Genomic DNA, 21,866 nt, shown 5'->3' with positions numbered 1-21,866 from the left:
GTAAGACAAGTTGTTTATCATAGGTTTTCCTGTCTGCGATCAAAAGTCGGGACAGTTCCCTAGGCAGGGACAGTCCTGGCGACCCGGACACGGACATCCCTAGCTTCTGCGATTTCCGTTTGAAGTTCTCTTCATACTGCGCTAGTAAACTCGAGGCTAGAGTATTATTACATCAGTAGTTTAGATACAAAGGCTATTAATTCCCCTGCTAGCAATATAATTAATTATATTTTAGTCGTACACATGTCCAATTAGTAATTTTCAATTAATTAGTTTAATAAATCACTCAAAAGTTTTCCGCTGCTGCTTTTATGTGATTATATTTCGAGTGTTTCTTTGACCTTCGTGAAATTTTGCTTTCGCCCTCTTTAAGTGATAAACACCTTTTGTGTTTGCTAATGGTGTCTAAATGTCATTAAGCCGCTGTGTCTCGGCGCAAATAAGAATACGCAGCTTTCAGCTTTTCCTCTCGTCACGGGACGCAAGTACTCTGCGCTGTGAAACAAATTGGCGACATTTTTACGCGAAGGTCGCGCCGGAGGCATCGGGGAGCAAACATTTAGCTACACCAATTAGTTCACAGACGCCTTGTCGCAGAGGTGTAAACCTTGTGCTCCCAGGCGATTTTAATTAAAATTCGAAAGTCCCAAAAAGCAAATTCATTCCTGCGCGCGCGCTTAGTTCTTTTGTTTGGCGGCGAGCGTCGAGTGGTTATTAAATTTGGTTTTATAAGCAAAAAATACTCATACACTCAAGTATTTTATTTATTAAACTGTTATGAAGAACAATATTTGCGAACAGTAGCGTAATAGCAAATCTTCTTGTAATATTTTTATTTATGTGCTGAGATCTTGTCTCGTTACACTAACAAATAACAAAGTACTTGAGTTTATTTAGAATCCAAAGCGACTGCAATGCAATTTGCAATTCGCGAAATGAAACGATGTCTTGGGTTTCTAACGTTTCTAACCAGTTCGAAGAAAATGTGCTGGATATAGACTATAATAGTTAGTATTGCACATTCGGGCAAGCAATAAATCCAATTCCTAGGAGGCGTTGGCGTTGGTTGGCGCCGTTGGCTTTAAAGAATCGCTAGTTTGTAAATTTTACTCGAAAAGTTTTTCCGTGCCCGAGCAACATAACTCTACAAGTCTGAGAATAAATAGTAAGGAGTCTCTGGATATTTCGAAGGTCGTAGATTTCAGCATAATAAACTCCTATTTATTACAATTTAGTAGAAAAAATATGTTCGAAAGTAATTTGTTGTCTGCAACGTTGTTGTATGACGATGATAAAGCACCGCCAGTAAACAATTTTCATTTCGATGAGTGGGAATGGTATCCATCTGCCGGTTTGACATGGGCCACATTTGCAACTCAATTTATGCGCCTTCCGCGTACATAATACGCAACCCGCAACGCGCATCCCACTTATAAATAACCGTCATCAGCCGCAATCGGTTATTATATCATAGACATAGCCAGAGCCCTGGTATAAACTCCTAAACGACATGCGAAATGCCTTGAAGCTGCACAGGCACAACCCTAACCATTCATCAACTCATGCGGAGCCACGCCCACGAGAAGGAAATTTAAGTCTCATTAGATGTCTGATTGATCTGCCCTCTCACGGCGAGCGTAGCGCGCGACGTTGCTTAATATAAATGAACATAATCTTCGACGTCTTTGGGGAATACGCGGACCAGTGGGCTGGGTGTCTGCGAATCTATAACTAGCGCTGTCACAGACGTGCGCGCGAGGAGTATACCCACGCGATCTTATTCTTGTAAGTAATGTAAGTCTTCGGGGCTTGCCACAGTTCGGCTTCCATTAGGTCCCCGACCATCACGACATCGTGAGGCATGTGCTCCGCGGAGACGCGCGTCGGCAAGAAACTCATGAATATTCAGACTTTGGCGGGGTGTGGGGGCAGCAGCGCCGTCATCACCAAAACCTTACATATTGTCTCTCACTGAGTCGACATTCATTTTGCTGTAGCCCTGTAGCCCTGGGTTTATACTTTAGTTATTCCGTCACCATCGCAGTCGATCACCATCACGCCCTCGGCCGCGCATTATAGAAAAGCATCTCTTGCGTCGTCGTAGTTTGGTTAGCGAAATGTTGTCGAGTTTATCACACCTCGGCGGGGATGTCGCGCGCGCTTACACGCGAAACGTTTAACAAGCCGATGACAGCTACGATGCTGAGCTTGTAAACCCAATATAGTCGATACTGGATGTTTCTTTAGTCCCTTAAGAGGTCAAGTGTTTCATTATATTGCATTATTTAATAGATAATGTATTAATTAAGTCAAAAATTTAATTTTTTCATTTTTAATTTATAAATATTTATGTTTTGTGTTGAAATATTTTTTTAACACTTTGTATATTCTTCACGACACGATGCAAAATAATATAACACGTTTTCGGGCCGCCATCGATTATTTTCGGATTAAACCCAACGTGTGTCAGTCACGCAGCTCACGTTCTCATAAAGCCTGTCTCTTGTTTACACACAAGAATCCACCGAGTCGAGGGAATAGATTTCACACGTACAATAAATAACAAAAATAATTCCAGTATTATTTTTCTTCTCCCACGAAAAAAACACCTCTTTTTAAATTAAAATCTGGTCGAGATGAAATATGAAAATAAAAGGGTTTGGCTATATCTTGACATGTTAATCCATGGCCTATCAGTGCACCCTCGCACGTTTTCTTTGAACCGCTTCGGAAAGGTTTTACACATCCAACAAGTTTTCCTCGATTACGGCGCGCGCGTAAAAGCGCAAAACGGCAAAACCGATAAATAATTCTCTTATATAGCGCCCAGATTAAGACCACGCTATGTGTGGTGTTGGCGCTGATGGCTTTTTAATTGATTATAAGAAGCCATTAATAATTCATTGGATAATCGCACTCTCTTTGCGCAAGGAGCGTACTTTCATCTTGACTGTATCGAAATTGATACGTCGCTTTCACGTCAAACGCAAACTTTTAATTTCCGAAAAATCAACGAAAAAATGCTCTCATTAACATTCATTAACACCGCGCTAATTAATTCCGATTATTTTTCTGTTTATGTTTCGGTCAATTATAGACGTAAAATGAAAGCTTTTTAATTGCTTGCTTGGAAATTGTTTTTATTTTTTATTGCGAAGCATTGAAAATGTTGAGAGTGCATTAGCACTACCAAGACACGGCACTTGCTTCACGGGGGCGGCGAGTTACGTCGTGCGAAAAGAACCGTCTCCACCAACACTAATTGATATCGCTTTTAATGAAACTCCAAAGTTTACCTCGACTGCGAGGAAGTTTTCCGTTCACGTTGCACGTTATTAGCGACTGTGTATCGGCAAATGTAATAAACGTGTTGTTTAATTTATTTTGAGTAGCATTGAAGTAGATGTGGTGCATTGCTTTAATTGGTAAATATCACTTAATATTTACAGGGTGTTTAAAATTATTTTATTGCAAATTTATAGTAAAACATTGATTTTGTCATTTTGAGGCTGAGATTTACTGCACTCCCTGTTGCCGCACTCGCACGTAATCCATTGTACCTAATTGCTTCTTAATGTAACCTCTCGGAGGCGCTCCCGAGGAAGGAAGACCCTTAGTTGCGCTCAGCGGTCGAGAAACTGCTGATCTCGCGCCAGGAGCCGCATTTTCTCCGCACGCTCTCCTCCACTCTAATATACTTCGCATGCAATTACGACCACCGACGACAATTAACCGTAATACGAACGACGAACGCGATTGCGTATCTCTGAATCTAGGCCAAGGTTAATTTTTCTGCACCAAATCATAAGTCCATATCAATATTAACAATTTGATGAGCATCAATACGATGAAATTATTATTACCTAGCTGAAATGATGTTTGTTTATGTTTGCAAACAATGTGCAAAGTGAAGTTATTACCTAGGTCGCAGTCAATTTTGTAAATGTAAACGCAAATGTATCCTCTGTTTACTGTGCGGTATGTGTGTGGGTGTGTATTGTTTCGTTGTCTCGTTAACCGACGTGTTCGAGATTAGCATCGGGCAAAGTTGCGTGAGAAAAGGGATGTTTGTTTAAGTGTTGCGAGCGCCACCAGCAGCAATGATTATTTAACGCGCTCAAAGGGTAATTAGAAATGTGTGCGCGCGCGCACGCAGGCGACGACAGCGCGCGCGGCGCGTTTCGGGGCGATGAAAAATGTATTAAAATTTTAAGGGCGGCAATAAACATTTACAGCCAGTTTCCACACCGAGAACTACTTAAACTCGCATTCCAACTTTTACAGCGACCGCATCGAGACACCCCCGGGTTGCTACCAAGTGTTTCACGGCAGGTGACATAAAAAGGGCTTAGGTTGAGGGTATTAAGTAAACATGGCGTTAGAACACTTCAGAAATTGAAAACACATATTTCCTGGAATCAGAATAGAATATTGTTGATAAAAAGCGGGATTTATTTCTTTTGAACGCGTTGATTGTTTAGTTATGCAACACTTTGTGCACAAAGGGTTCAAATAAGTGTAAGTGCGTATAAAAAAGGCATTTCTTTCTTTCGTTCCTTCACAATCATAAAATCACATGTCGTAAAACGAACGACAAGGAAGCGGAAAAAACAATTCCGAGTGGCCGCACATTAACTCGCCAAGCGGTTAATGATTGCTCAAAGAACGCTTTTAAGGACATTACAAAGTTATAAATTGAAGACGAATTGAATTCACTTGCAGTCAACTTTTTGTAAAAAACTCACAAAGCGTTGATGATTTGATGATGAAAGAAAAACAGTGTATAGAAAAGTGTTTGTTGATGATATATGAGCTTCAAGTTAATATCGAGCTTCAACATTTCGGCAACAATTTGTTCACATAGTCATTATTCAAATTGGCAGACGGGCCATGCATGCAGGGGGCGCGTGTAGTCAGCAGAAAAGCACAAACCAGTCTGCATTATTTAGCAGTTTCCTCTCTTTTCCTGTGCGCACGTGTTTTTGCTTGAGTTTCGAGGGTACGCGATTCGAAATGGGAACCGAGGGAAATGCCCACGTGAGCATTGTGAAAATAGACCCGTAGGAAAATGCATTTCCATACGATCAATCGGGTGGATACAAATTTTACAGATATCTACAAATATTTCAACTATAGGCAGCCAAATGTACAGAAAACCCTCATTAGTCTAACATTGGTCGGTACAATTGGTTGCCTATAGTTAAGCTTTGTAAATTTTAGTCAAGTGGGTGTAGAATAAATGTTCTTGACTCGGCAATTCAAGAGATTAAATTTATCGTGTAAATTTGCTTAGCTCTTCACTAACTGTCTAGCAATGAGTCGATTTTAATTTATTTCTTCAGTTGCTACTTAGTTTGCGTTTAAAAAGGATTTTGTAAAGCACTGATGACATATTTATCGTGTGCGTTTTTACGACACTCTTAAAACTAGTTATCTCGCTGTTCTCTTACACCTGTTGGTTTATTTTTAAGCGAACTTTTCAAATAAATTAATGTGGAGTCGGTTCAACTCAATTTGTAGATTGTCCAAACTCGTACGGCCGCGCGTGATTTACTATCGGAAAAAGTTGATAAATTTCTTCTTCTTCGGTCAAACGGTTTTCACTACACAAAGAGGTGTTTAATTTCTTTCTCGCGAGGTCGCTCGCCCGAATGCCATTCGTTTCGCCCGGGGGCGGCGGCAAGATTGCAAGATACGAGATCACAACGGCGGCGGGAAACTTACGCTCCAGCTCTAGTGATGCGATCGAATGGAGTTTGTTGCTTTCGACGTTCGCCTCGACAACAAAACTCAAGAGTCATGTTTTACACTGATTGATGTAATGCGCACCACGCTCGCGTTCTTTTTCGGCGCGATGAATGCGAGCGGCGGCGGCGGCGGATAGACCGAGTGTTGGCAATTGGAATGGATGAATTACTCAAACGCATTCCCGGAAATGTTTCAAAAAATTTGAGTAAGAAACGAGCGCACAGTCGATGCAATCAATAAAGTGAAACTATTTAATCTCCAGCGATGCCAGAAACAGCGCTCAGCGGCGGCACAGTGCACTCTTCCGATACATTTACTTAACGTGAGTGAAAAGTTGCTTTCGTTGAGGGAATATTTTAAACTGCGCGCGAGCGGAACACGGAAAACAGATTTAAATCGAATGTTGATTGAGTTTTAAAGACCGCCGGCGCTCAATGTAAGGGGTGGAATTTGAAAATTCGCAGAATACGCACGCATTCAGCTTCTTTAAGCTTTACCGTCGACGTATTTATGTGCTTTTTTTTTTTTTCTCTTTAAAAAACGAAAAAACATTAAACGACCATTTAGTTTATGAATCACACTGTAGATGGCAGTGTACTTACTTGTAAACTTTACTATAGTTGGTAGATTAACAATTAGTCATGTCGGGGCTAGTTTAATGAGAATTCTTGGCCAAGTTTTCGTTTTCAACGCGCCCACGCTTTGCTAACTATGTTTTAATATGTTAAACTAACTTATTGACCTTTTAAAACTTTCTTTTTACTACACAACTTATCCGGGTTTAATAAATTACGTCTGATAAAATTCTTATACTTGTTTTCGTAGTGAAATCAATCAGTATAAGCACATAATGCGCTGTTTTATGTTCGTAAACAATAAAAAATATTCAGCACGCAATTTCGGTTTGATTCGGACCAAAATTGAAGCATAAAATTTCAATTTTTCGATTATTGTTCAAATTGAGTTGAGTACCATGCCATTCCAATGCAATTAAAAGCAAAAAAAATTTGCGTTTTTTGAAAACGTAGAGAACATAAAAATGGAAATGTTATTTTTGCTACAAAGCAGTTTTCTGATATTGAAAATAAATGGGAATGCGATATCCTCCTTTGCCGACTTTGTGAAGTTATCTACTAATATCGAACTACTTTACTTTGCATTACTTCACTCGCGCTATGCATTTCGGGGCACTTAGTAATAGTTCCATCGTTGGCAGCACCAGCAGCGCAGCGCGCATTCAGTAAGTGCCAGTACACAATAAATCGAACAACAAACTTTCCACTTCCTAATCGAATGACCGTATTGTGTTGGCCGGTTGCCGCCTCCAGTCGATGTCGACGCTGCCATCGTCGCAACTCTGTTGTTTGAAACTAAAGCCCGAGAGTCAAAACTATTTTTATCTCTTCACTTCTCCTAGCACACACAGAGAAATGATCGCTTTCCGCGATGAGCGACGCCATTGAATAAGGCATAAAGCATAGTTGAGGAAGAAAACATATAACAGCGAAACAGTAAAAGTTTTATCGCTTCGCGCTGCTCGCTGCTAAAAGCAAACAATCAATAAAATGAATTAATTGCCGGACGCATCGGAGTCATTAGGTATCGGCGATTAGTTGCGACTTTACGAAGAGTAAACAATACACACGCATGCGTGCGCGCATTCCAAAAAAAGTAAACAGATTATTAAACTTAATTCTTTTTTCTTTCTTTTTTCTTGTTTTGTTGTTGTCCTGTCGGCGGAAAAGTTCTGTCTTTATTCTCAGGGGGTGTGGGCAATTGAGTTATGTGATTAATTAAGTCTTTTTTTGCGTCGCGGTGGTAGACGGATAATCGTCAAAGCTGCGAACGAAAAAAAATCGTTTAACCTTCATAACATCATGTACGATTGGATGAACTGACGAGTTTGTAAATTAACTTAGGCGTATAAATCCGCCTTAGACATTAATCATGACAAAAGTAAAGTCTGCGTAAAAATAAATAAAACGCATAATATTTTTTCTTGATGTTAAAATCGATAACACAATTTAATTTATACTATAAAGAGTAATAATAAATGCATAAATATATGATTTTTATCTTTTAAAGAATATCAAAACGAAATTACAGATTTTTTGCGCAAATATCACAAAAACGAGCTTTGTTGATGTTTAAAATAGCTTTTGCAAAGGTAAAACCACAATAGTATTATTTCCATGGACAGAAACTTTTTGTGGATGCGGAAGATTCAATTTAAAACGCATTTTCTTCTCGTTTATAATACATTCATACCATGTTTGCACAAAAACACTTTTTATCGTTTTGAAACGATTTTCTATTTCATAATGCGTTTCATTTATTTTTATTTTTGCTGATATGCAAATAGTTCATTAACTAACTAGATCAACCTGTAGTCATGCATGATATAGAAGCCTGGTTGAGAATATGAGAGCACGAAGCCGTCATGAGTGTCCTCCACGCTGACAATTACAATGACATCGGAAACGCCGGCGAGCACATCTTGCACATACCGCACATACCTGAAACGCTCCACTTTTCCTCTAGTATGTGTCATACGCGCAATCCTGGTATGTACGCGGGGGTGGAATTCTGCTCATCTACCAAGCGTATCCATAATCAAACATTACATCAATTGAAATTACGAAATTTTACGATGATATAAAAATTCAACTGGAATTAACTCTCCGATATTCTCCGATTATGTTTATTGCGAACTTTTAAAATTTATACGTAGTTAGATTAAAGATGTAAGATTCGGATTATAAAACTGCTTTTATTATTACACAGCGTAGTCGGAAATGTAGCTATTAAACTTGTGTTATCTTTCGACGTTTATAACCAAAAAGCATACACTTAAAGTTTAGTCTTCCATACGTTTGTTTGCGTGTTGTTGGAAATTTTCACAAAGTATATTGCGGCGGTGCCCAACATCTTTATCGAGAGACTAGTTAATACGACATTGTTGCTTTGGTACAATTAATACGCTAAATCTGAGCAAAGGGCATATATTCCGCGTGGGTACAAAGCATTCTGAGTTTTGAGACGTAGGATGAGGTTTAAGGTTTATGGATGGGGGACGATGTCGGTTTGCGTCGACTTTCCTAATGGAATCCCACGACGCCGCTCGCGCATGCACTAACCTGCCGTAATTGCTTTAAAGATTAGCGCGAGTTATGTCATTGAATGCTAAAGTGACACGAGACACGACAGATTTTGATACGCAAAGTCACTACCAAGGATCGAAACTCTGGAGAATTATCAGGAGTAGTTGTAGGCCACACAGAATGTTTAATTAGCACGAAATATCTAAAATTCTAATAATTTCAACTATAATTAACTCCATAAACAAGAATTTAATTTGATTAACTTCCCCACTGGCTTTGTTATGCAATACTTTGTCTTCGTTTGTAATAAGCATGCATGACGCGATAAATATTCCGAGAATGTCCGGTACGCCGTGCGACTTTGGACAAAAAGCACAGAACAGTACCAGCAGCCGAGGGAAATTGTAAAACTTTCGCTCGTAGATTATTCCGACGCGCGGCGAATGATTCAAAGTTTTGTTTTTCGTAGGATGTGAATACGCTTAAGTTTATAATGAACCGGGCCCCTCGTACACACAAAGACCTTCGCTGCGAAAAGATTGTTTGTAAGTAAAATGGCTGTTTAAATATTAATATGGTAATGGTATTGTTACACCGGCGGCACGGGGGAGTTTTAAGACGTGCGAATTAGTGCGCGAGGAATAGACGACGGCGGAGACCTCTTTGCCATTCTCTTGAGGACAATAAGTATTCATAAATTTCGTTTCCGCAGTCTCCTACAGTCTAACGTATGCAAGCGTACATATTAAAAACAGTTACTTATACAGTGTGTGCTGGGGTTATTTGAGTTTCTTTGTGGTTTAATTTATTAACCTCTTCAGTTTGTGGCGCGCAGCTGAAACTTGGACAATAACAACAAGTTGTCATCGGAAAAATACGTCCATAAATTGTTCGCAGGCACCTATGCAATCGAAGAAAAAGGCGGAAATCTTTGTTGGTTCGGAAGTCGGTGTGTTCGTTGATTGGACGCCGCCACGTCGGTTTTATTTGCCCGCTTGCGAATTCCGTCTCGGAACGGGTAAGCGGCGGATGTATGTGGGCATTGGGCATTAAACCCGCGCGCTCGTCGATGGGGTAATTTAGTTTCCACGGTTTGTTCGGCGTTCTCTTCGTGTTTTTCTTTCCATCCGGGTTGTTACAAATCATCTCAAAAAGCACCACGTATAAAAAAGCATCTCTAGCGTATACATTACTTGCATTACATTGAATGACAGCGGTGACGTCATAATGCAACAACCTAACCTAACTTGAACTTTAGATAAAAGTAATACACGTAGATCTGATGCAAGTGTCGGTATTATGCGATAGTTGAGTTGAAAGTAGCATGGCAACGCATTTCGGTGAATTTATTTGGCGATAATATGACGTTCTGTATGCAGGGCTTGAACTCGAGGTCTTACGGTAAAGCCCACCCCGCGCCCGCTTCGAACGAGTTTACCGTGGGTGGAAAAGCTCAAATGAAATTGCGCGCTGTTTTACACCCTTGATACAACACACTGCGCGGCATTCGCGCCGAATGCAATTTTTGTCAATCTACAAAGTCTCGATAGTTGTTGTTTTCGCAGCTATTTCAATTAAAATTACCTACCTGCGTGCGAGTTAATTGTGTTCCGTGTCGGCCGGCGCGATTTTTGATTATCGCCTCGAAACTAATTTTTGGGAAATTGCTGATTGAAATCGGCATCGATTACGCTCCTACCCAACGGTGTTCCGTACACGCACGAAAACATTCCAATCGAAATTATACCGACGCACATTGATGGGCCGTTAATCGTCTGCGTTTTGCGAGAGCTGATACCACGCCGAAAAGCGCACGGAAAGCGGCGCGCGCTTTGTGTGTGATTTTAGTTTTCCGATTCGGCGAATAGCTCGGCCTAGAATTAAATCGACTTCATTTGCAATTATTTATGTTTCGGAATGTCGGCGTGCAGCATCTACGCATCTATATGTTATGGTTTGCGATTGGAGTTCATTTCATTTAAACATTTACAGGGTGCGTGTTGCGATTTTATAATTGCGTAAATAACAACACCGACCACTAACCACAGTGCGATTATAGTGATGATGATGATGATACGGATGGAAATTTTCGTGTCACTGGCGCATTTCGTTTGGAATTTTGTGATTTTGGTTTGAATTTTCAGCGTTTCGCAATTATTTCGTGGCGAATATTGTGCTAACATTGTTTTCAAGTGATTTTTTTTTTCATAAAAAATGTTGGCAGCGTGCGCAATAAAATTGGCTCTTTACTAAACATTTATTTGCCTATTATGAACGTATGTTTACCAGTAAACAAGTTTTCTTGTTACAAAAGAGTAGCGTGTTCACATTAAATTAAAGTCTACATTGTAGAGTTTTTATTCTGTGAAAAACATAATTTGTATTGCGTTGAATTTTATGTTCATTAATATTTTTCATGCAAGTGGGCAGTAAATTATTTCCAATTAATTCAGCTCTTTCCAATCACCACGCGCGTTCAACGGTTTATCTTTCCCGAGAGTTAAACACGTGCTTGGATGAAAATTGAACGATATATTGCCGCAATTGCAGTGTGCACAAAATATAAATTGGAAGTACGTGTTTGGCGGATTTAATTTTGCGTTTTCTAGTTGTTTGTTTTCCACCTACAGACCGTTGCATAAAACCTGTGAACGTCAAACAACAAAAAAATCATTTTTATCCCTTGCGACTTTCGTGCTTTGCGTTTGATCATGAATGTATTTGCAAACGCATCGTCAATTGGCGAACATGTTTAGCTATACGCTTTGAACACACAGATATATTTCTGTAAATGTTTGTAATGCACAGCGGAAAATTTCGCCAATTGCCTGCGAAATGTAACACATCACGCCGCGGAAATAAATCCCGATTAAATAAATGCGCGCACGGATGTTTTATTTTGATATTGTGTCTAACAATGAATTATGGCAGTGTTTAATTGATCGTCGACTAAATAACTCTTTGCCCAGCAGAAAAAAAATATCCAGTTGACGAAAAAATCGTGGATTAAATTCTGTGTCTGGCCTTAGGACTCTCGAGAACGGTTCAGCCTACTTTATATTGCGGTCCGTTTAATAAATAATCCGATTTTGCTGCCGGATTGCGAATATACGGGTTTGTGTATGTATACACATTAGCATTGCAAGCAACTCAATTAATCCACTTTCAGCCAGCCAACTCCTAAACTCTCCTAGCCTACCAGATTATACAGGGTGTTGTAGGGCACAAATTACCGCGGTTGCTTACATGATATTTCTGATTGTGTGTAATCCACTTTCATATTTATAGCAAACTAGTGAATAGTTGGTTAGAGCAAAGTTGGGCGGCTGCATTTAGCCATGCAGAATGTGTTCTCAAACATGGCGCGCGGTGAATTAACGTTTGGTCGTCATGCAGTTTCCGTCTCGTCATCTTCCTGCTAAGTGGGTTACCTACTGGCGGCTAGAAGTGTCTCGTAATTGAATTAACTTACCCGTAAAATTCTCCACTCGCAGGCTGAAAAGTTAATAAATTCTAAAGTTGGATTATTTTTTAATTACGACCCGAAAAAAATACAATTTTCAGTTGATATGTTTTGTGTTTGTTTGTGGGGAAAGAATGTGATTGTTCAAGCTTAAAATTCCAGCCATGAACGCCACCAAGAACAAAATTACTTGTTTGTAAGCAAATTGTTCATGTTATTAGTCATGGTATTGTACATTTCTCAATTACTCGGGGCGCACACGAAGTTTGTTTACAAACGACGATGTTTAACCGATTAAAATCCTTCGGGGCCTTTGTGCGTTGTTAATAAAATACATTATTTATAAACATCAATGTGACAGGAACATTTGGCGCATAACTAGGGAGAAATTTTACGTAACCACACTACGCCTACATCTGTTGGCAAATTGTTCATTATATTACTAAGTAAACATAATGTGTGCATAAATAAATCCGTTTTATTTTATTCGCACTATAATTAGCGATACGGTTGGCGTAATTCTGTATTCATCTGGAAGTAATCCAAGAAGACATCGGTCCCCAAAAGCGTCGAAGGACGAGCGAGTGTTTCCCTTCGCTCCGTCCTTCCACTTTGTCGGAGACGTAATGATGATGGTGGTAGAAGCTGATGGGCAATGATATAATGAAATTCCTTCGAGGAGTAGAGACAAGCGGGCGGTGCGCACGTACTCGCGTGCACAAACACAAAAGGACAATGGCTTATTATTATGCGTGAGGAGCGATTCTGAAAAGACATCAAATTCTCTTCTGCGTTTAACCGGATTACGACACGACGGCCCGTCGTCTTATGCCGACGACTTTACAAGATGATAATAACTTTAAACAGAGGTATAGGTTGGGATAAAATTAATAAACGGAGTGTTTTCTAATCATATTTTTTAAATTGAATTATTAGAACCTTTTAAATTCAAGAATTGACCCACAAGCATTTATTTTTTAAATTTAATAGTATATTTAATACCAAGTGTGCTAAACGGCACTTTAGTCACGGCTTTAACTAAGAGGTACTAAAGTGTAACTTTGCATGCCATGATACCGAGGGAAAATAGAGGCTATAAAGGTAGAAATAGAAAAAACGCATTAGAACGCTGTAAAAATTCTCGCAAGTCAAGACCAAAACACCACACCGCTCACTATAAATAAAGCTTATACAATTTTCCGCTCGAAGTCGGAGAGAAAAATACGCGCTTATCCGCCGGCATGATGCAGGTATTGTTTGTGTCGGCGACGACAGAGGAAATAACAGCGAAATAGCTATAAATAGAAGAGACAATGCGGGTCTTTGAGCAAGTTAAGAAAATCGGAAGGAATCGAAATAACCAAAAATGCTGCGATTGCACACAAAGCCAACAAACAGCAAAAACTAAACAAACAAAGAAATTAAAGAAAAACTTTTAAATTGATTCAATTAATTTGTAATTAATTAATTTTAATTTTTTTTGTAAAAAAAGTTTTCTGTGTTAAACATTCTAATAGAAAAGTGATGAGCGTGTACGAGTATGCATAGGCTTTTAGGTAATTTAAGTTTAAAGTTTAATTAACCGAAATATGCCACCAACACTGGCGGCTCTTCCCTTTTCATTATTTGGTTGATGTTATTGTCAAGTTGTGCCTTTCAACGACCCTCTTTGCGTCCCTAATAGACGAAGGGATCGACGGCACGCCCGCACTCTGCAATATTATTATTTCGTTGTGTATCGTTATTAGATTAGGCCCATATAAAGTTGTTCTTGCGCGCGCGCTCCTTGGGCGGCGGTGGCATTTGTTTGGAAAAGCAGATTATTAAAGTTGTTTTTACTTCATTCGCATTCCATGGGCCGACCCTTATTACGGCTATATTCGTATTACAGCTGCCCTTTTCTTTGATGAAATAATCAAATGACGCGTAATTAAAGTCGAATTAAAAGGCGCCCAATTCGGCTCAAGTTTCCCAAAGGCATTCCTCTTGCTTATCGTCGAAGGCGTTTAGTTTTATCGGTTTTTAATAGTTCTTTGCGTCGAGTGCTTTTGTTTTTATTGATGTCGTCGCACCGCCGCCGGCGTTGCTGTTGTAGCTGTTAATCATTACAGGAAGTACGCGAACGCTGCGCCGCGACAGACGACACAATGAGGGAAAACACATTAATGCCGGGGCGAATGCGATTTGCATTTCAGATGCGTTGACATTCCCAGCGCGCGCTCCCACCCGCGCAGTTAATTCTCGCTCTGCATTCCGATATTTCGAATGCGGACCTGAACACAATCTTAACTCTCGTAACTCATCTGCATCCCGGTTAAAAGTAAATCTTTCATTTGTCAACCTGCAAGTGTTAAATTAATCACAAAATCACAAAAACAAATTCTGCATTTTATTTTATTTTATTTTATTTTTCGTAAACTACAATTGCATCCTCAACCGAAACGAGGCTACCTAAAGTATATTTGAAATTTAAATCAAGAGTTGAGGGCCCTCACCGGTGAAATTTCCATAATTTCCCAAACTATTTTCTTTCAAGCGCGTGTGCACCGCCGAGAAAATTTCGCGCACTCGCCGCCAAACTATTCATACTTGTAATTCTATTTTCGGAAACATTGTATAAATATTTGCGCCGGCGCTAAAGAAGTTATGTAAAATTATGTTAAACGACGAGTGGTGCGCCAAGATGAAACGTCGATTTAATAAAAGTTTAATTAAAACAACCGGGGCGCTGACAATGTGATTATTACACCGGGGGATTGAATGCCGCACAAATGACACAAATTCGAATGGTGGTGTCGCCTGTAAAGTTTAAGAAGTTGAAATTTGTGTGCTCAAGAGGCAACGGCGGCGGCGGCAGCGGCGGCGTTATCGAACAAGCGGTAATTCATGTCGTTTGCGAGCGGATTTATTAAATTCCGTTCGTGGCTTCCAAGTCTTCTTCATTTAGCTTCGCGAAAGCGACATTGGTTTTATAATCTTCACCGGTCTGTTTGAATACGTTCCTGATGAGCACGTGAATTTATTTATATTTGCACACACATAATTGCCTTTTGTGTATCTTGCATTATTATTCTATAATTCAATACAAACAAATAGTTTCGGTTTAATGTGTGTGTCGTGCGCATTATGTTATTCCTCGTGCGACAGTCGAAACTCAACGGGCATAAATTAATTACGGATTCTATTAGAATTAGCAAGACGAGACGAAACATGCAATCCTGAATCCGATGTTGCTACCGTTGGAATCCTTGTCTTGGCATGCAGGATTTGTCTGCGCATATGCCTGCGTATCCTTCGCTCCCTTTGGTCGTTCACGTCTTGTACCAGCAGCTGACTGAGGCTTTAACTTGCCATATCTTCATTATAACATTGCAATGGTATGAATATACATGTTGTTACACAAATAGTAAATATCAGATTTCGGGTGTTTGCTGTGTGAATGTGACTTGCTCGGGATCTCTACGTGCGGTAGGGCTTTGTTCACCGCGTTTGTGACGGGAATACTAAAGCTATTATTATAATTTTGGCGTTAATTGTGCAAACTTTGCCGTGTGGGTAACGCTTAAATGTTTCCACATATTATTCTCTACCTATTACCGACTAAGTACCAAGTTTGTTGGAATTTTAAGTTAAAGTGGAAATTTATGTTATTTTTGTAACAAAACCGTCCCTATTACCCCTTTTTTATGATTCAATGCCGGCTCCTCCGATTTCTATCACTCATTTTAGCAATCGCCGTGTGACGCCGGTGCCGCTTCTGAGCCGATTGCTATTTGCGCCCGGCAAAAGGAGAGAAAAGCCGATTTGTCGATATATCAGTGCGCGTCTTCGGGCGTCACCTATGCGGCGCCGAATCGGATTATATTCGCGGCGATATCACATCGACGAGAAGCGTTGGAGGGCCGCTCGAGTCCTCTTGTGCTGCCGCCTCGCTCTTTACACATGTGAACTCGTCGAAAAGTGTGAATCTTTGCGTTGATATTCATCACTACACTTTTTCCGCTCAAGGGGAAGTAAAATAGAAAAGAAGACTACCTGCACCTTCAGACGCGAATTTTTGATTTGATATCTACATCTATACACACATTTATACAGAGTGTTAAATAAAAATTTTAAAAATTCAAAATTCAAGATTTTTTATATAAAAATTTAAGTTTTTATAAGTTGAAACTCAAAAATTAAAATTTTAACGAATTTTAATTTTTATAAAATGAAAATTTAAAACATTATGTATATTAAGTTATTTTTTCACGTAACGGAGAAAGCTTAGTGGATGGATTCGAAGGATTTACTTTACTGTAAGCGTTCGCACCGTCGTTACTATCATAGCCATCGACGTAATACTTTCACTCATCGAATATTCAGCAATTTTCGTTTCATTCCATGCGTAGAAGACTTTGGCTGTTAATCTTAGATTGAATTCAGCCCTATTTCTATAAATTTTCTAAATTTCTTTTTCTCATTTCAGAAATTTGCAGAAGCTGCAGCCTGACAAATCTTCGCCTAACCGTGCCACGAGCCGTCCGTGTGGGCCACTCCGTCACATTGCAATGCGACTATGACCTGGAGGAAGCACCGCTTTACTCGGTCAAGTGGTATCGCAATTCGGACGAGTTCTATCGGTACGTGCCGAAGGAAGCACCACCTACAAGAGTTTTCCCATTGCCTGGCCTTCACGTTGATGTAAGTATTAATTTTTTTAGATTTTAAGATATAATTAATATCATATTGTGGTGATAAAGTTAATATTTTGCTCCTCTTGTCGGCGTGTTCACATTATATTCCGCGAACAACTTCTCTTGACTTTTACAATCCAAATACAAGCGTAGAAGACAAAGCAGCTCCGGAATAACAACTTGCGAGAGCTTGTCGTTTTTCTTCCATGTAGGAAGCGCGCGTGCGACGCAGCTACATGAATGGAAAGTTTAAACTCTGCGAAAGTCTCTCATTTCCGGCTTTACAATTCTCTGTTACTTATTCTGTGGCAAGTTTGTCTGGTTACATAACACGTTATTATAACAACTATTATCTGAATGGGGGAAGCACTACGCTGGGAGATGTGTTTTTAAATTACATTAAGAAAAATTATCGCGAGTATTAACGCGCACGCTCTCTCTACATCCGGTTTTAATTCTCTTTTTCTCGTTACGTTGCAGACGTGCAAGTGCAATTACACTGTGTATTATCTGAATATTTAATATTTTTCTACGACTGCGTTTGCTTGTTTGTAATTTTTATTATGTTTGTTTGTTTGCTTGCGCGAATGTGCATACTTATGATGTTAAAGCACTATGACATGCGAGTACACGTTGAAATGTTGACGCTTTCAATGCGTCCGACACTGAGGCGTAATGGTTGAACCGAACTCTCGGGGCGACTCGAAACTGAATGAAATGGAACATAACGCAGCAAATGGCAACTGTTTGTTTGTGGTTTTGCTTTGCTTGGTTTGCTTCAGTTCGCTTTTTGTGCTGAGTGGCTGCAGGGTGGTTGGATTTTGTTTGCGCGTTTTTTAATTTTATTATTTCTCGGAAACTTCTCACAACAAACAATATTCGCGATAATCATTTTCCAGCAAATACAGAAAAATGTAATTTTATCTAATTATAAAATACGCTTTTTTATTCAATCGCTAGAATAAATAACAAAATATAAATTCACGTTTGTTTATTTTGCGTTTACGGCCTGTTGTCGCATACTTGTCACATTTTTGCACTTAACTGTGGTGTCGTGTCCCTCTCGAGGACCACACGAGTATGATTATATAAAAATACCCGGTACGCACCGCAGTGAGCTAGTAGCCCGGCGCCTTCACCATAAAGTACGTAGAAATAAAAACTCGCACTGCGACACTATACGCAGCGGAAAAAAATGAATAATAATTTTATGATTTTTTTAAGTCGCTGTTTTACAACCGCGCACATCGTAAATTTATTGTTTATGTGTTTATTGCTTAAATATCTTTATTGTTGGAATTAAAAACGAAGTAAAAAATTAAATTTCAGAAGTAATTCTATTATAATTTATTATTTATACATAATAAGATAAAATATTCACTACTTTTATATGCGCTTGTTTATTCCATCCTGTTTACCGTGTTTGTTATCTCAAGAAAACTTATATTTTGCTAGAAAAGTAGCAAAAAGCGAAATAATACATGAAGGAATAATAAAGTGTAGACGCCATGTATCCACATGGTTTTCTTGATGTTTGATGCCTGACAGCATTGCAAAAAACGCATGTGAAATGGAAATGACGGACACAAAAATTTTATATCGCTCTGCGTATATGTGTATATTTTCACCATTTGGTGAGCCCCGCAACCGACAGGGTCAAGGTACAACAACTTTTATGCGACTACGTTAACCTGAAGCCGTAGCCCTGCAGCACTCTCACTTAAGGCGCAGGAGATAAAACACGAACGCGAAAAATGAAAACAATGGCGAACGACATCGTAAAATTGGCCGAATCGAAAGGAAAGTTATAAAAGTGTATCGAAATTTCACATGCACCACTCGACGTTTTTTCTATTCACACTAGAAAAGTAATTCGATAAAAGAAGATAGATAAAGTTCATAGAAGACAGTCGAGTATTAAATATTCAAGAATGCGCCCGCGTGTACTTACAAATTGCAGCTGTTAGTCGAGTAAATCTAGCGAGCAATTTGTAAAGAAGTGCTTTGTGTGTGAGCGCGATGTAAAATTGAAAATTGACGAAACAAATGGGCTGCGATTTACAACCAAAAATAGAAAAGTTCTGGACCATCTCTAAGCGAGCGTGCGCAATTTGCCAGAGAGTGTTATTGATAATATGCCGGCCTGTGCTCAAGCTCAAGTCGTGAGCAGGGATAACATTCAATCATTTTCACATTTATGTATATTCACGATTTGTTTTGTCTCATATTGACTGGAAATTCATGATTAATGTAGTTGGAAAGTGCGGCATCTTCTAGTAATATTCATTTATTTTATTTAACTATGGGAAAAACATCAAAATAAACAAAATCCGTATGTGAACAATCAACAATTTCAATTTTTGGACCAATATTTACCTTTTGCAAGTAGTAGTTGTTTTCAGGGTAAATATTTATTCAAAAATTCGATTTGACACGTTTTTCGAAATGTTTGATGAATAGATTATGATGTACAACAACAAAATTACATTATAAAAGTCTGTAATTTAGTTGAGTATGCCGAGTTCTATGCGGTTTATAAAATGAAATATTTTTCATCCACATACGAATCAATCACAGTCAAAATCTATACGTTATCGCAGCAGGAAGCCGTTTATACGATATTTTTACCATTGTGACTTGTTTGTGATCTTGTGACGAATGTTAGCTTCTGGAAATGGGATTCGAAAACAAGTCTTGACTCCGCGCTATCAATCAATCGTAGAAACTGATATTTTCTACACTTTCCACTTTCATTTCCCATACTTTTCCAATCCGGGTATAGTAATAAATATGCTTATGTTTCTGACTGTTTTATTGTGGTATTACTTTTTTCTATAAACTTAATGATGCGCATCTTTTTAGTGAAGTTTTTGTTGATGTAAAAAAAACTTTCGAGACGATTGTAAAAAGCTTTCAACTCTCTCGAGGCTCTTAATCAGGCTTTAAAAGAAATCAAAACGAAATTAATCTTATTTACCCGCGCACACACCTTGATTTAAATGTTTTGTTTTATTTTGTTTTGCAATCTTCGAAGAGGCTGAGGCTGAGGCGCAGAGCAAAGACGGAAAGGTGCAATTCTGCATGGGTTTTAATTAACGATTTTAATTCGTTTTAATCAGTATCTCGTGTTTCGCCGGCGGCGCATCAGTCGGGCGTGGGAGACAAATTAGACTGTTTAATGTATCAAGTTTCGTGCTGCAGCAGCGATATCTATTTCCTTTGAGAACGCGACTTTTTCTGTAAATTTTTTAAATTTTCCACTTGAAATTCTTTTATCTGCTAGGTTTCTGCAGATTTTTTCTACGTTTTTGCTTAATTAATTTCACCTGCTGGCGCGTTCCTGGTTTAAATGTACCGGAAAACCGGAAGTATGCGGGCGCATCACTTGCAGTGAACTTTTACCCTTGTTACGCGGATTTTTTGCGCTTATGACCACGACTGCAAGTGGAAACACGAAACCGTCGAAAAGTTTGCTATTGTTTCGGTGCAAGCTGGGGCTGCTACTTGCCTAAAGTAGTTATCTTAGTCCAGCTTATTCTCTTGGGATTCATTGTGCGTCTATAGATTGCAATATCAGCGCGCGCAGTTTGTAAAAACAGCGTTTCTTGCGCGTCGTCGTGCCGCTCGACTGCGGTTATTAATCTGCAGTTTCGATTTGTTACACTCGCTCCCAACTTACGCGGTGTGCACACTTTGGAGAAGTTAATTACGTTAAATAAGACCAGAAAGTTTGGTGGCTGACGTCGTGTCACTTGGCGCTTTGTTTCCAAAGAATTAATAGTTTTCCCTTCAGATAAAACATCAAAAACAATTTTTTGATAAATTTATGTTGTGTTGAATTAATGATGATCATTTGATGTAAAATTGAAAAGAAAAAACTGTCGATGTTCTCATTAAACGCTCCTATTCTTTTTTTTTATTCATTCCGGTTCCGTTTTTCCACTGTATAAATCCATAAGGGAATTCGTTAAGGTAGCACATTTCTTTGGTTTTTTTCATTTACCAGTGAGCAATCTAAAGGAAACGCGCCAAAGAGAAAAAAACGAAAAGGCGAAATTAATCGCACTTTGAATTGTTCCATTTGCTGAGAGGAGGCCTACCTATAGTCAAACGAGGCTTTTTATTTCGTTTTTGTACTTCACCGGAATTCTTTTCGACTTTTTTTGACAGTGTATCTAAGAAGTGCTTGCAGGCATCTGTTTCATTTAAATATTAATGCGACGACAATTTTTATTATTGAAGTTGTCATCGCACAAGACCCAAGGGTATGATATAGAAAAAGTTAACACCGACGAGTCGGAGAAGACAGATTATTAAAATGCTAATGTTTGCTTCCGCGAAATTATAATTGGATATAAATTGCTGCAGATTTTTGCTTCATTTCTTCTTTTCCCTGAATCCATTCGATTGCACAATGTCGTCCATTCAATCAAAGAAGAGAAGAAATCGTTTGCCATTTACGAGAACCTGATGAGAGCGATGCATTCAATCAAAATTTCATTTGTGCCGCCTCCGCATACCCGGACTCATTCTTCTCTTTGCTCTGTGTTGTTCGCAGGTGTCCGTCTCGAACGCCAGGAAGGTGACGCTGCTGTCGGTCGGTCGTCCATTGTCCGGATTATTCCAATGCGAGGTGTCGGCGGACGCTCCGCTATTCCACACCGAAATGAAGTCTGCGCCGATGACGGTGGCCGGTAAGTGTAAACTTTGTTCCCGGGCTTTTCCCCGCACACGAACCCAAAATGGCCGTCGGGGTCTGTTGCTGTGGTTCATAACCTTAGAATAAATTTCGTTCGAGCGTGCTGAGCATGCACTCGAAAACCAATTGGTGCATGATGAGGAAATGAAAGAGAGGGATGTGCAAACGAAAAACGCGAG

General features: G+C 39.3%; 1 protein-coding gene across 6 annotated transcripts in view; it reads left to right on the top strand.

The window, feature by feature from the left end:
• LOC135799552 (uncharacterized) overlaps nt 1-21,866 on the top strand; it is a 97,247-nt gene that overhangs the window by 46,592 nt on the left and 28,789 nt on the right. For all 6 annotated transcript variants that reach the window (XR_010550022.1, XR_010550021.1, XR_010550020.1 and 3 more), the window contains exons 2-3: nt 16,781-16,995; nt 21,547-21,682. Coding sequence is in view for 2 of the 6 variants with exons in the window: in XM_065312684.1 (XP_065168756.1) it covers nt 16,781-16,995; nt 21,547-21,682 (351 nt within the window). In the remaining 4 variants the exon portion in view is untranslated. The remainder of the gene's footprint in view (nt 1-16,780; nt 16,996-21,546; nt 21,683-21,866) is intronic.

The sequence above is a fragment of the Atheta coriaria genome, unplaced genomic scaffold, assembly GCF_025399875.1.
Source record: "Atheta coriaria isolate IRGN ID8LTWV9N9 unplaced genomic scaffold, Caltech_Dcor_3.1 hic_scaffold_9_pilon, whole genome shotgun sequence".
Taxonomy (NCBI): domain Eukaryota; kingdom Metazoa; phylum Arthropoda; class Insecta; order Coleoptera; family Staphylinidae; genus Dalotia; species Dalotia coriaria.
This window is presented reverse-complemented; position numbering and strand designations above follow the sequence as displayed.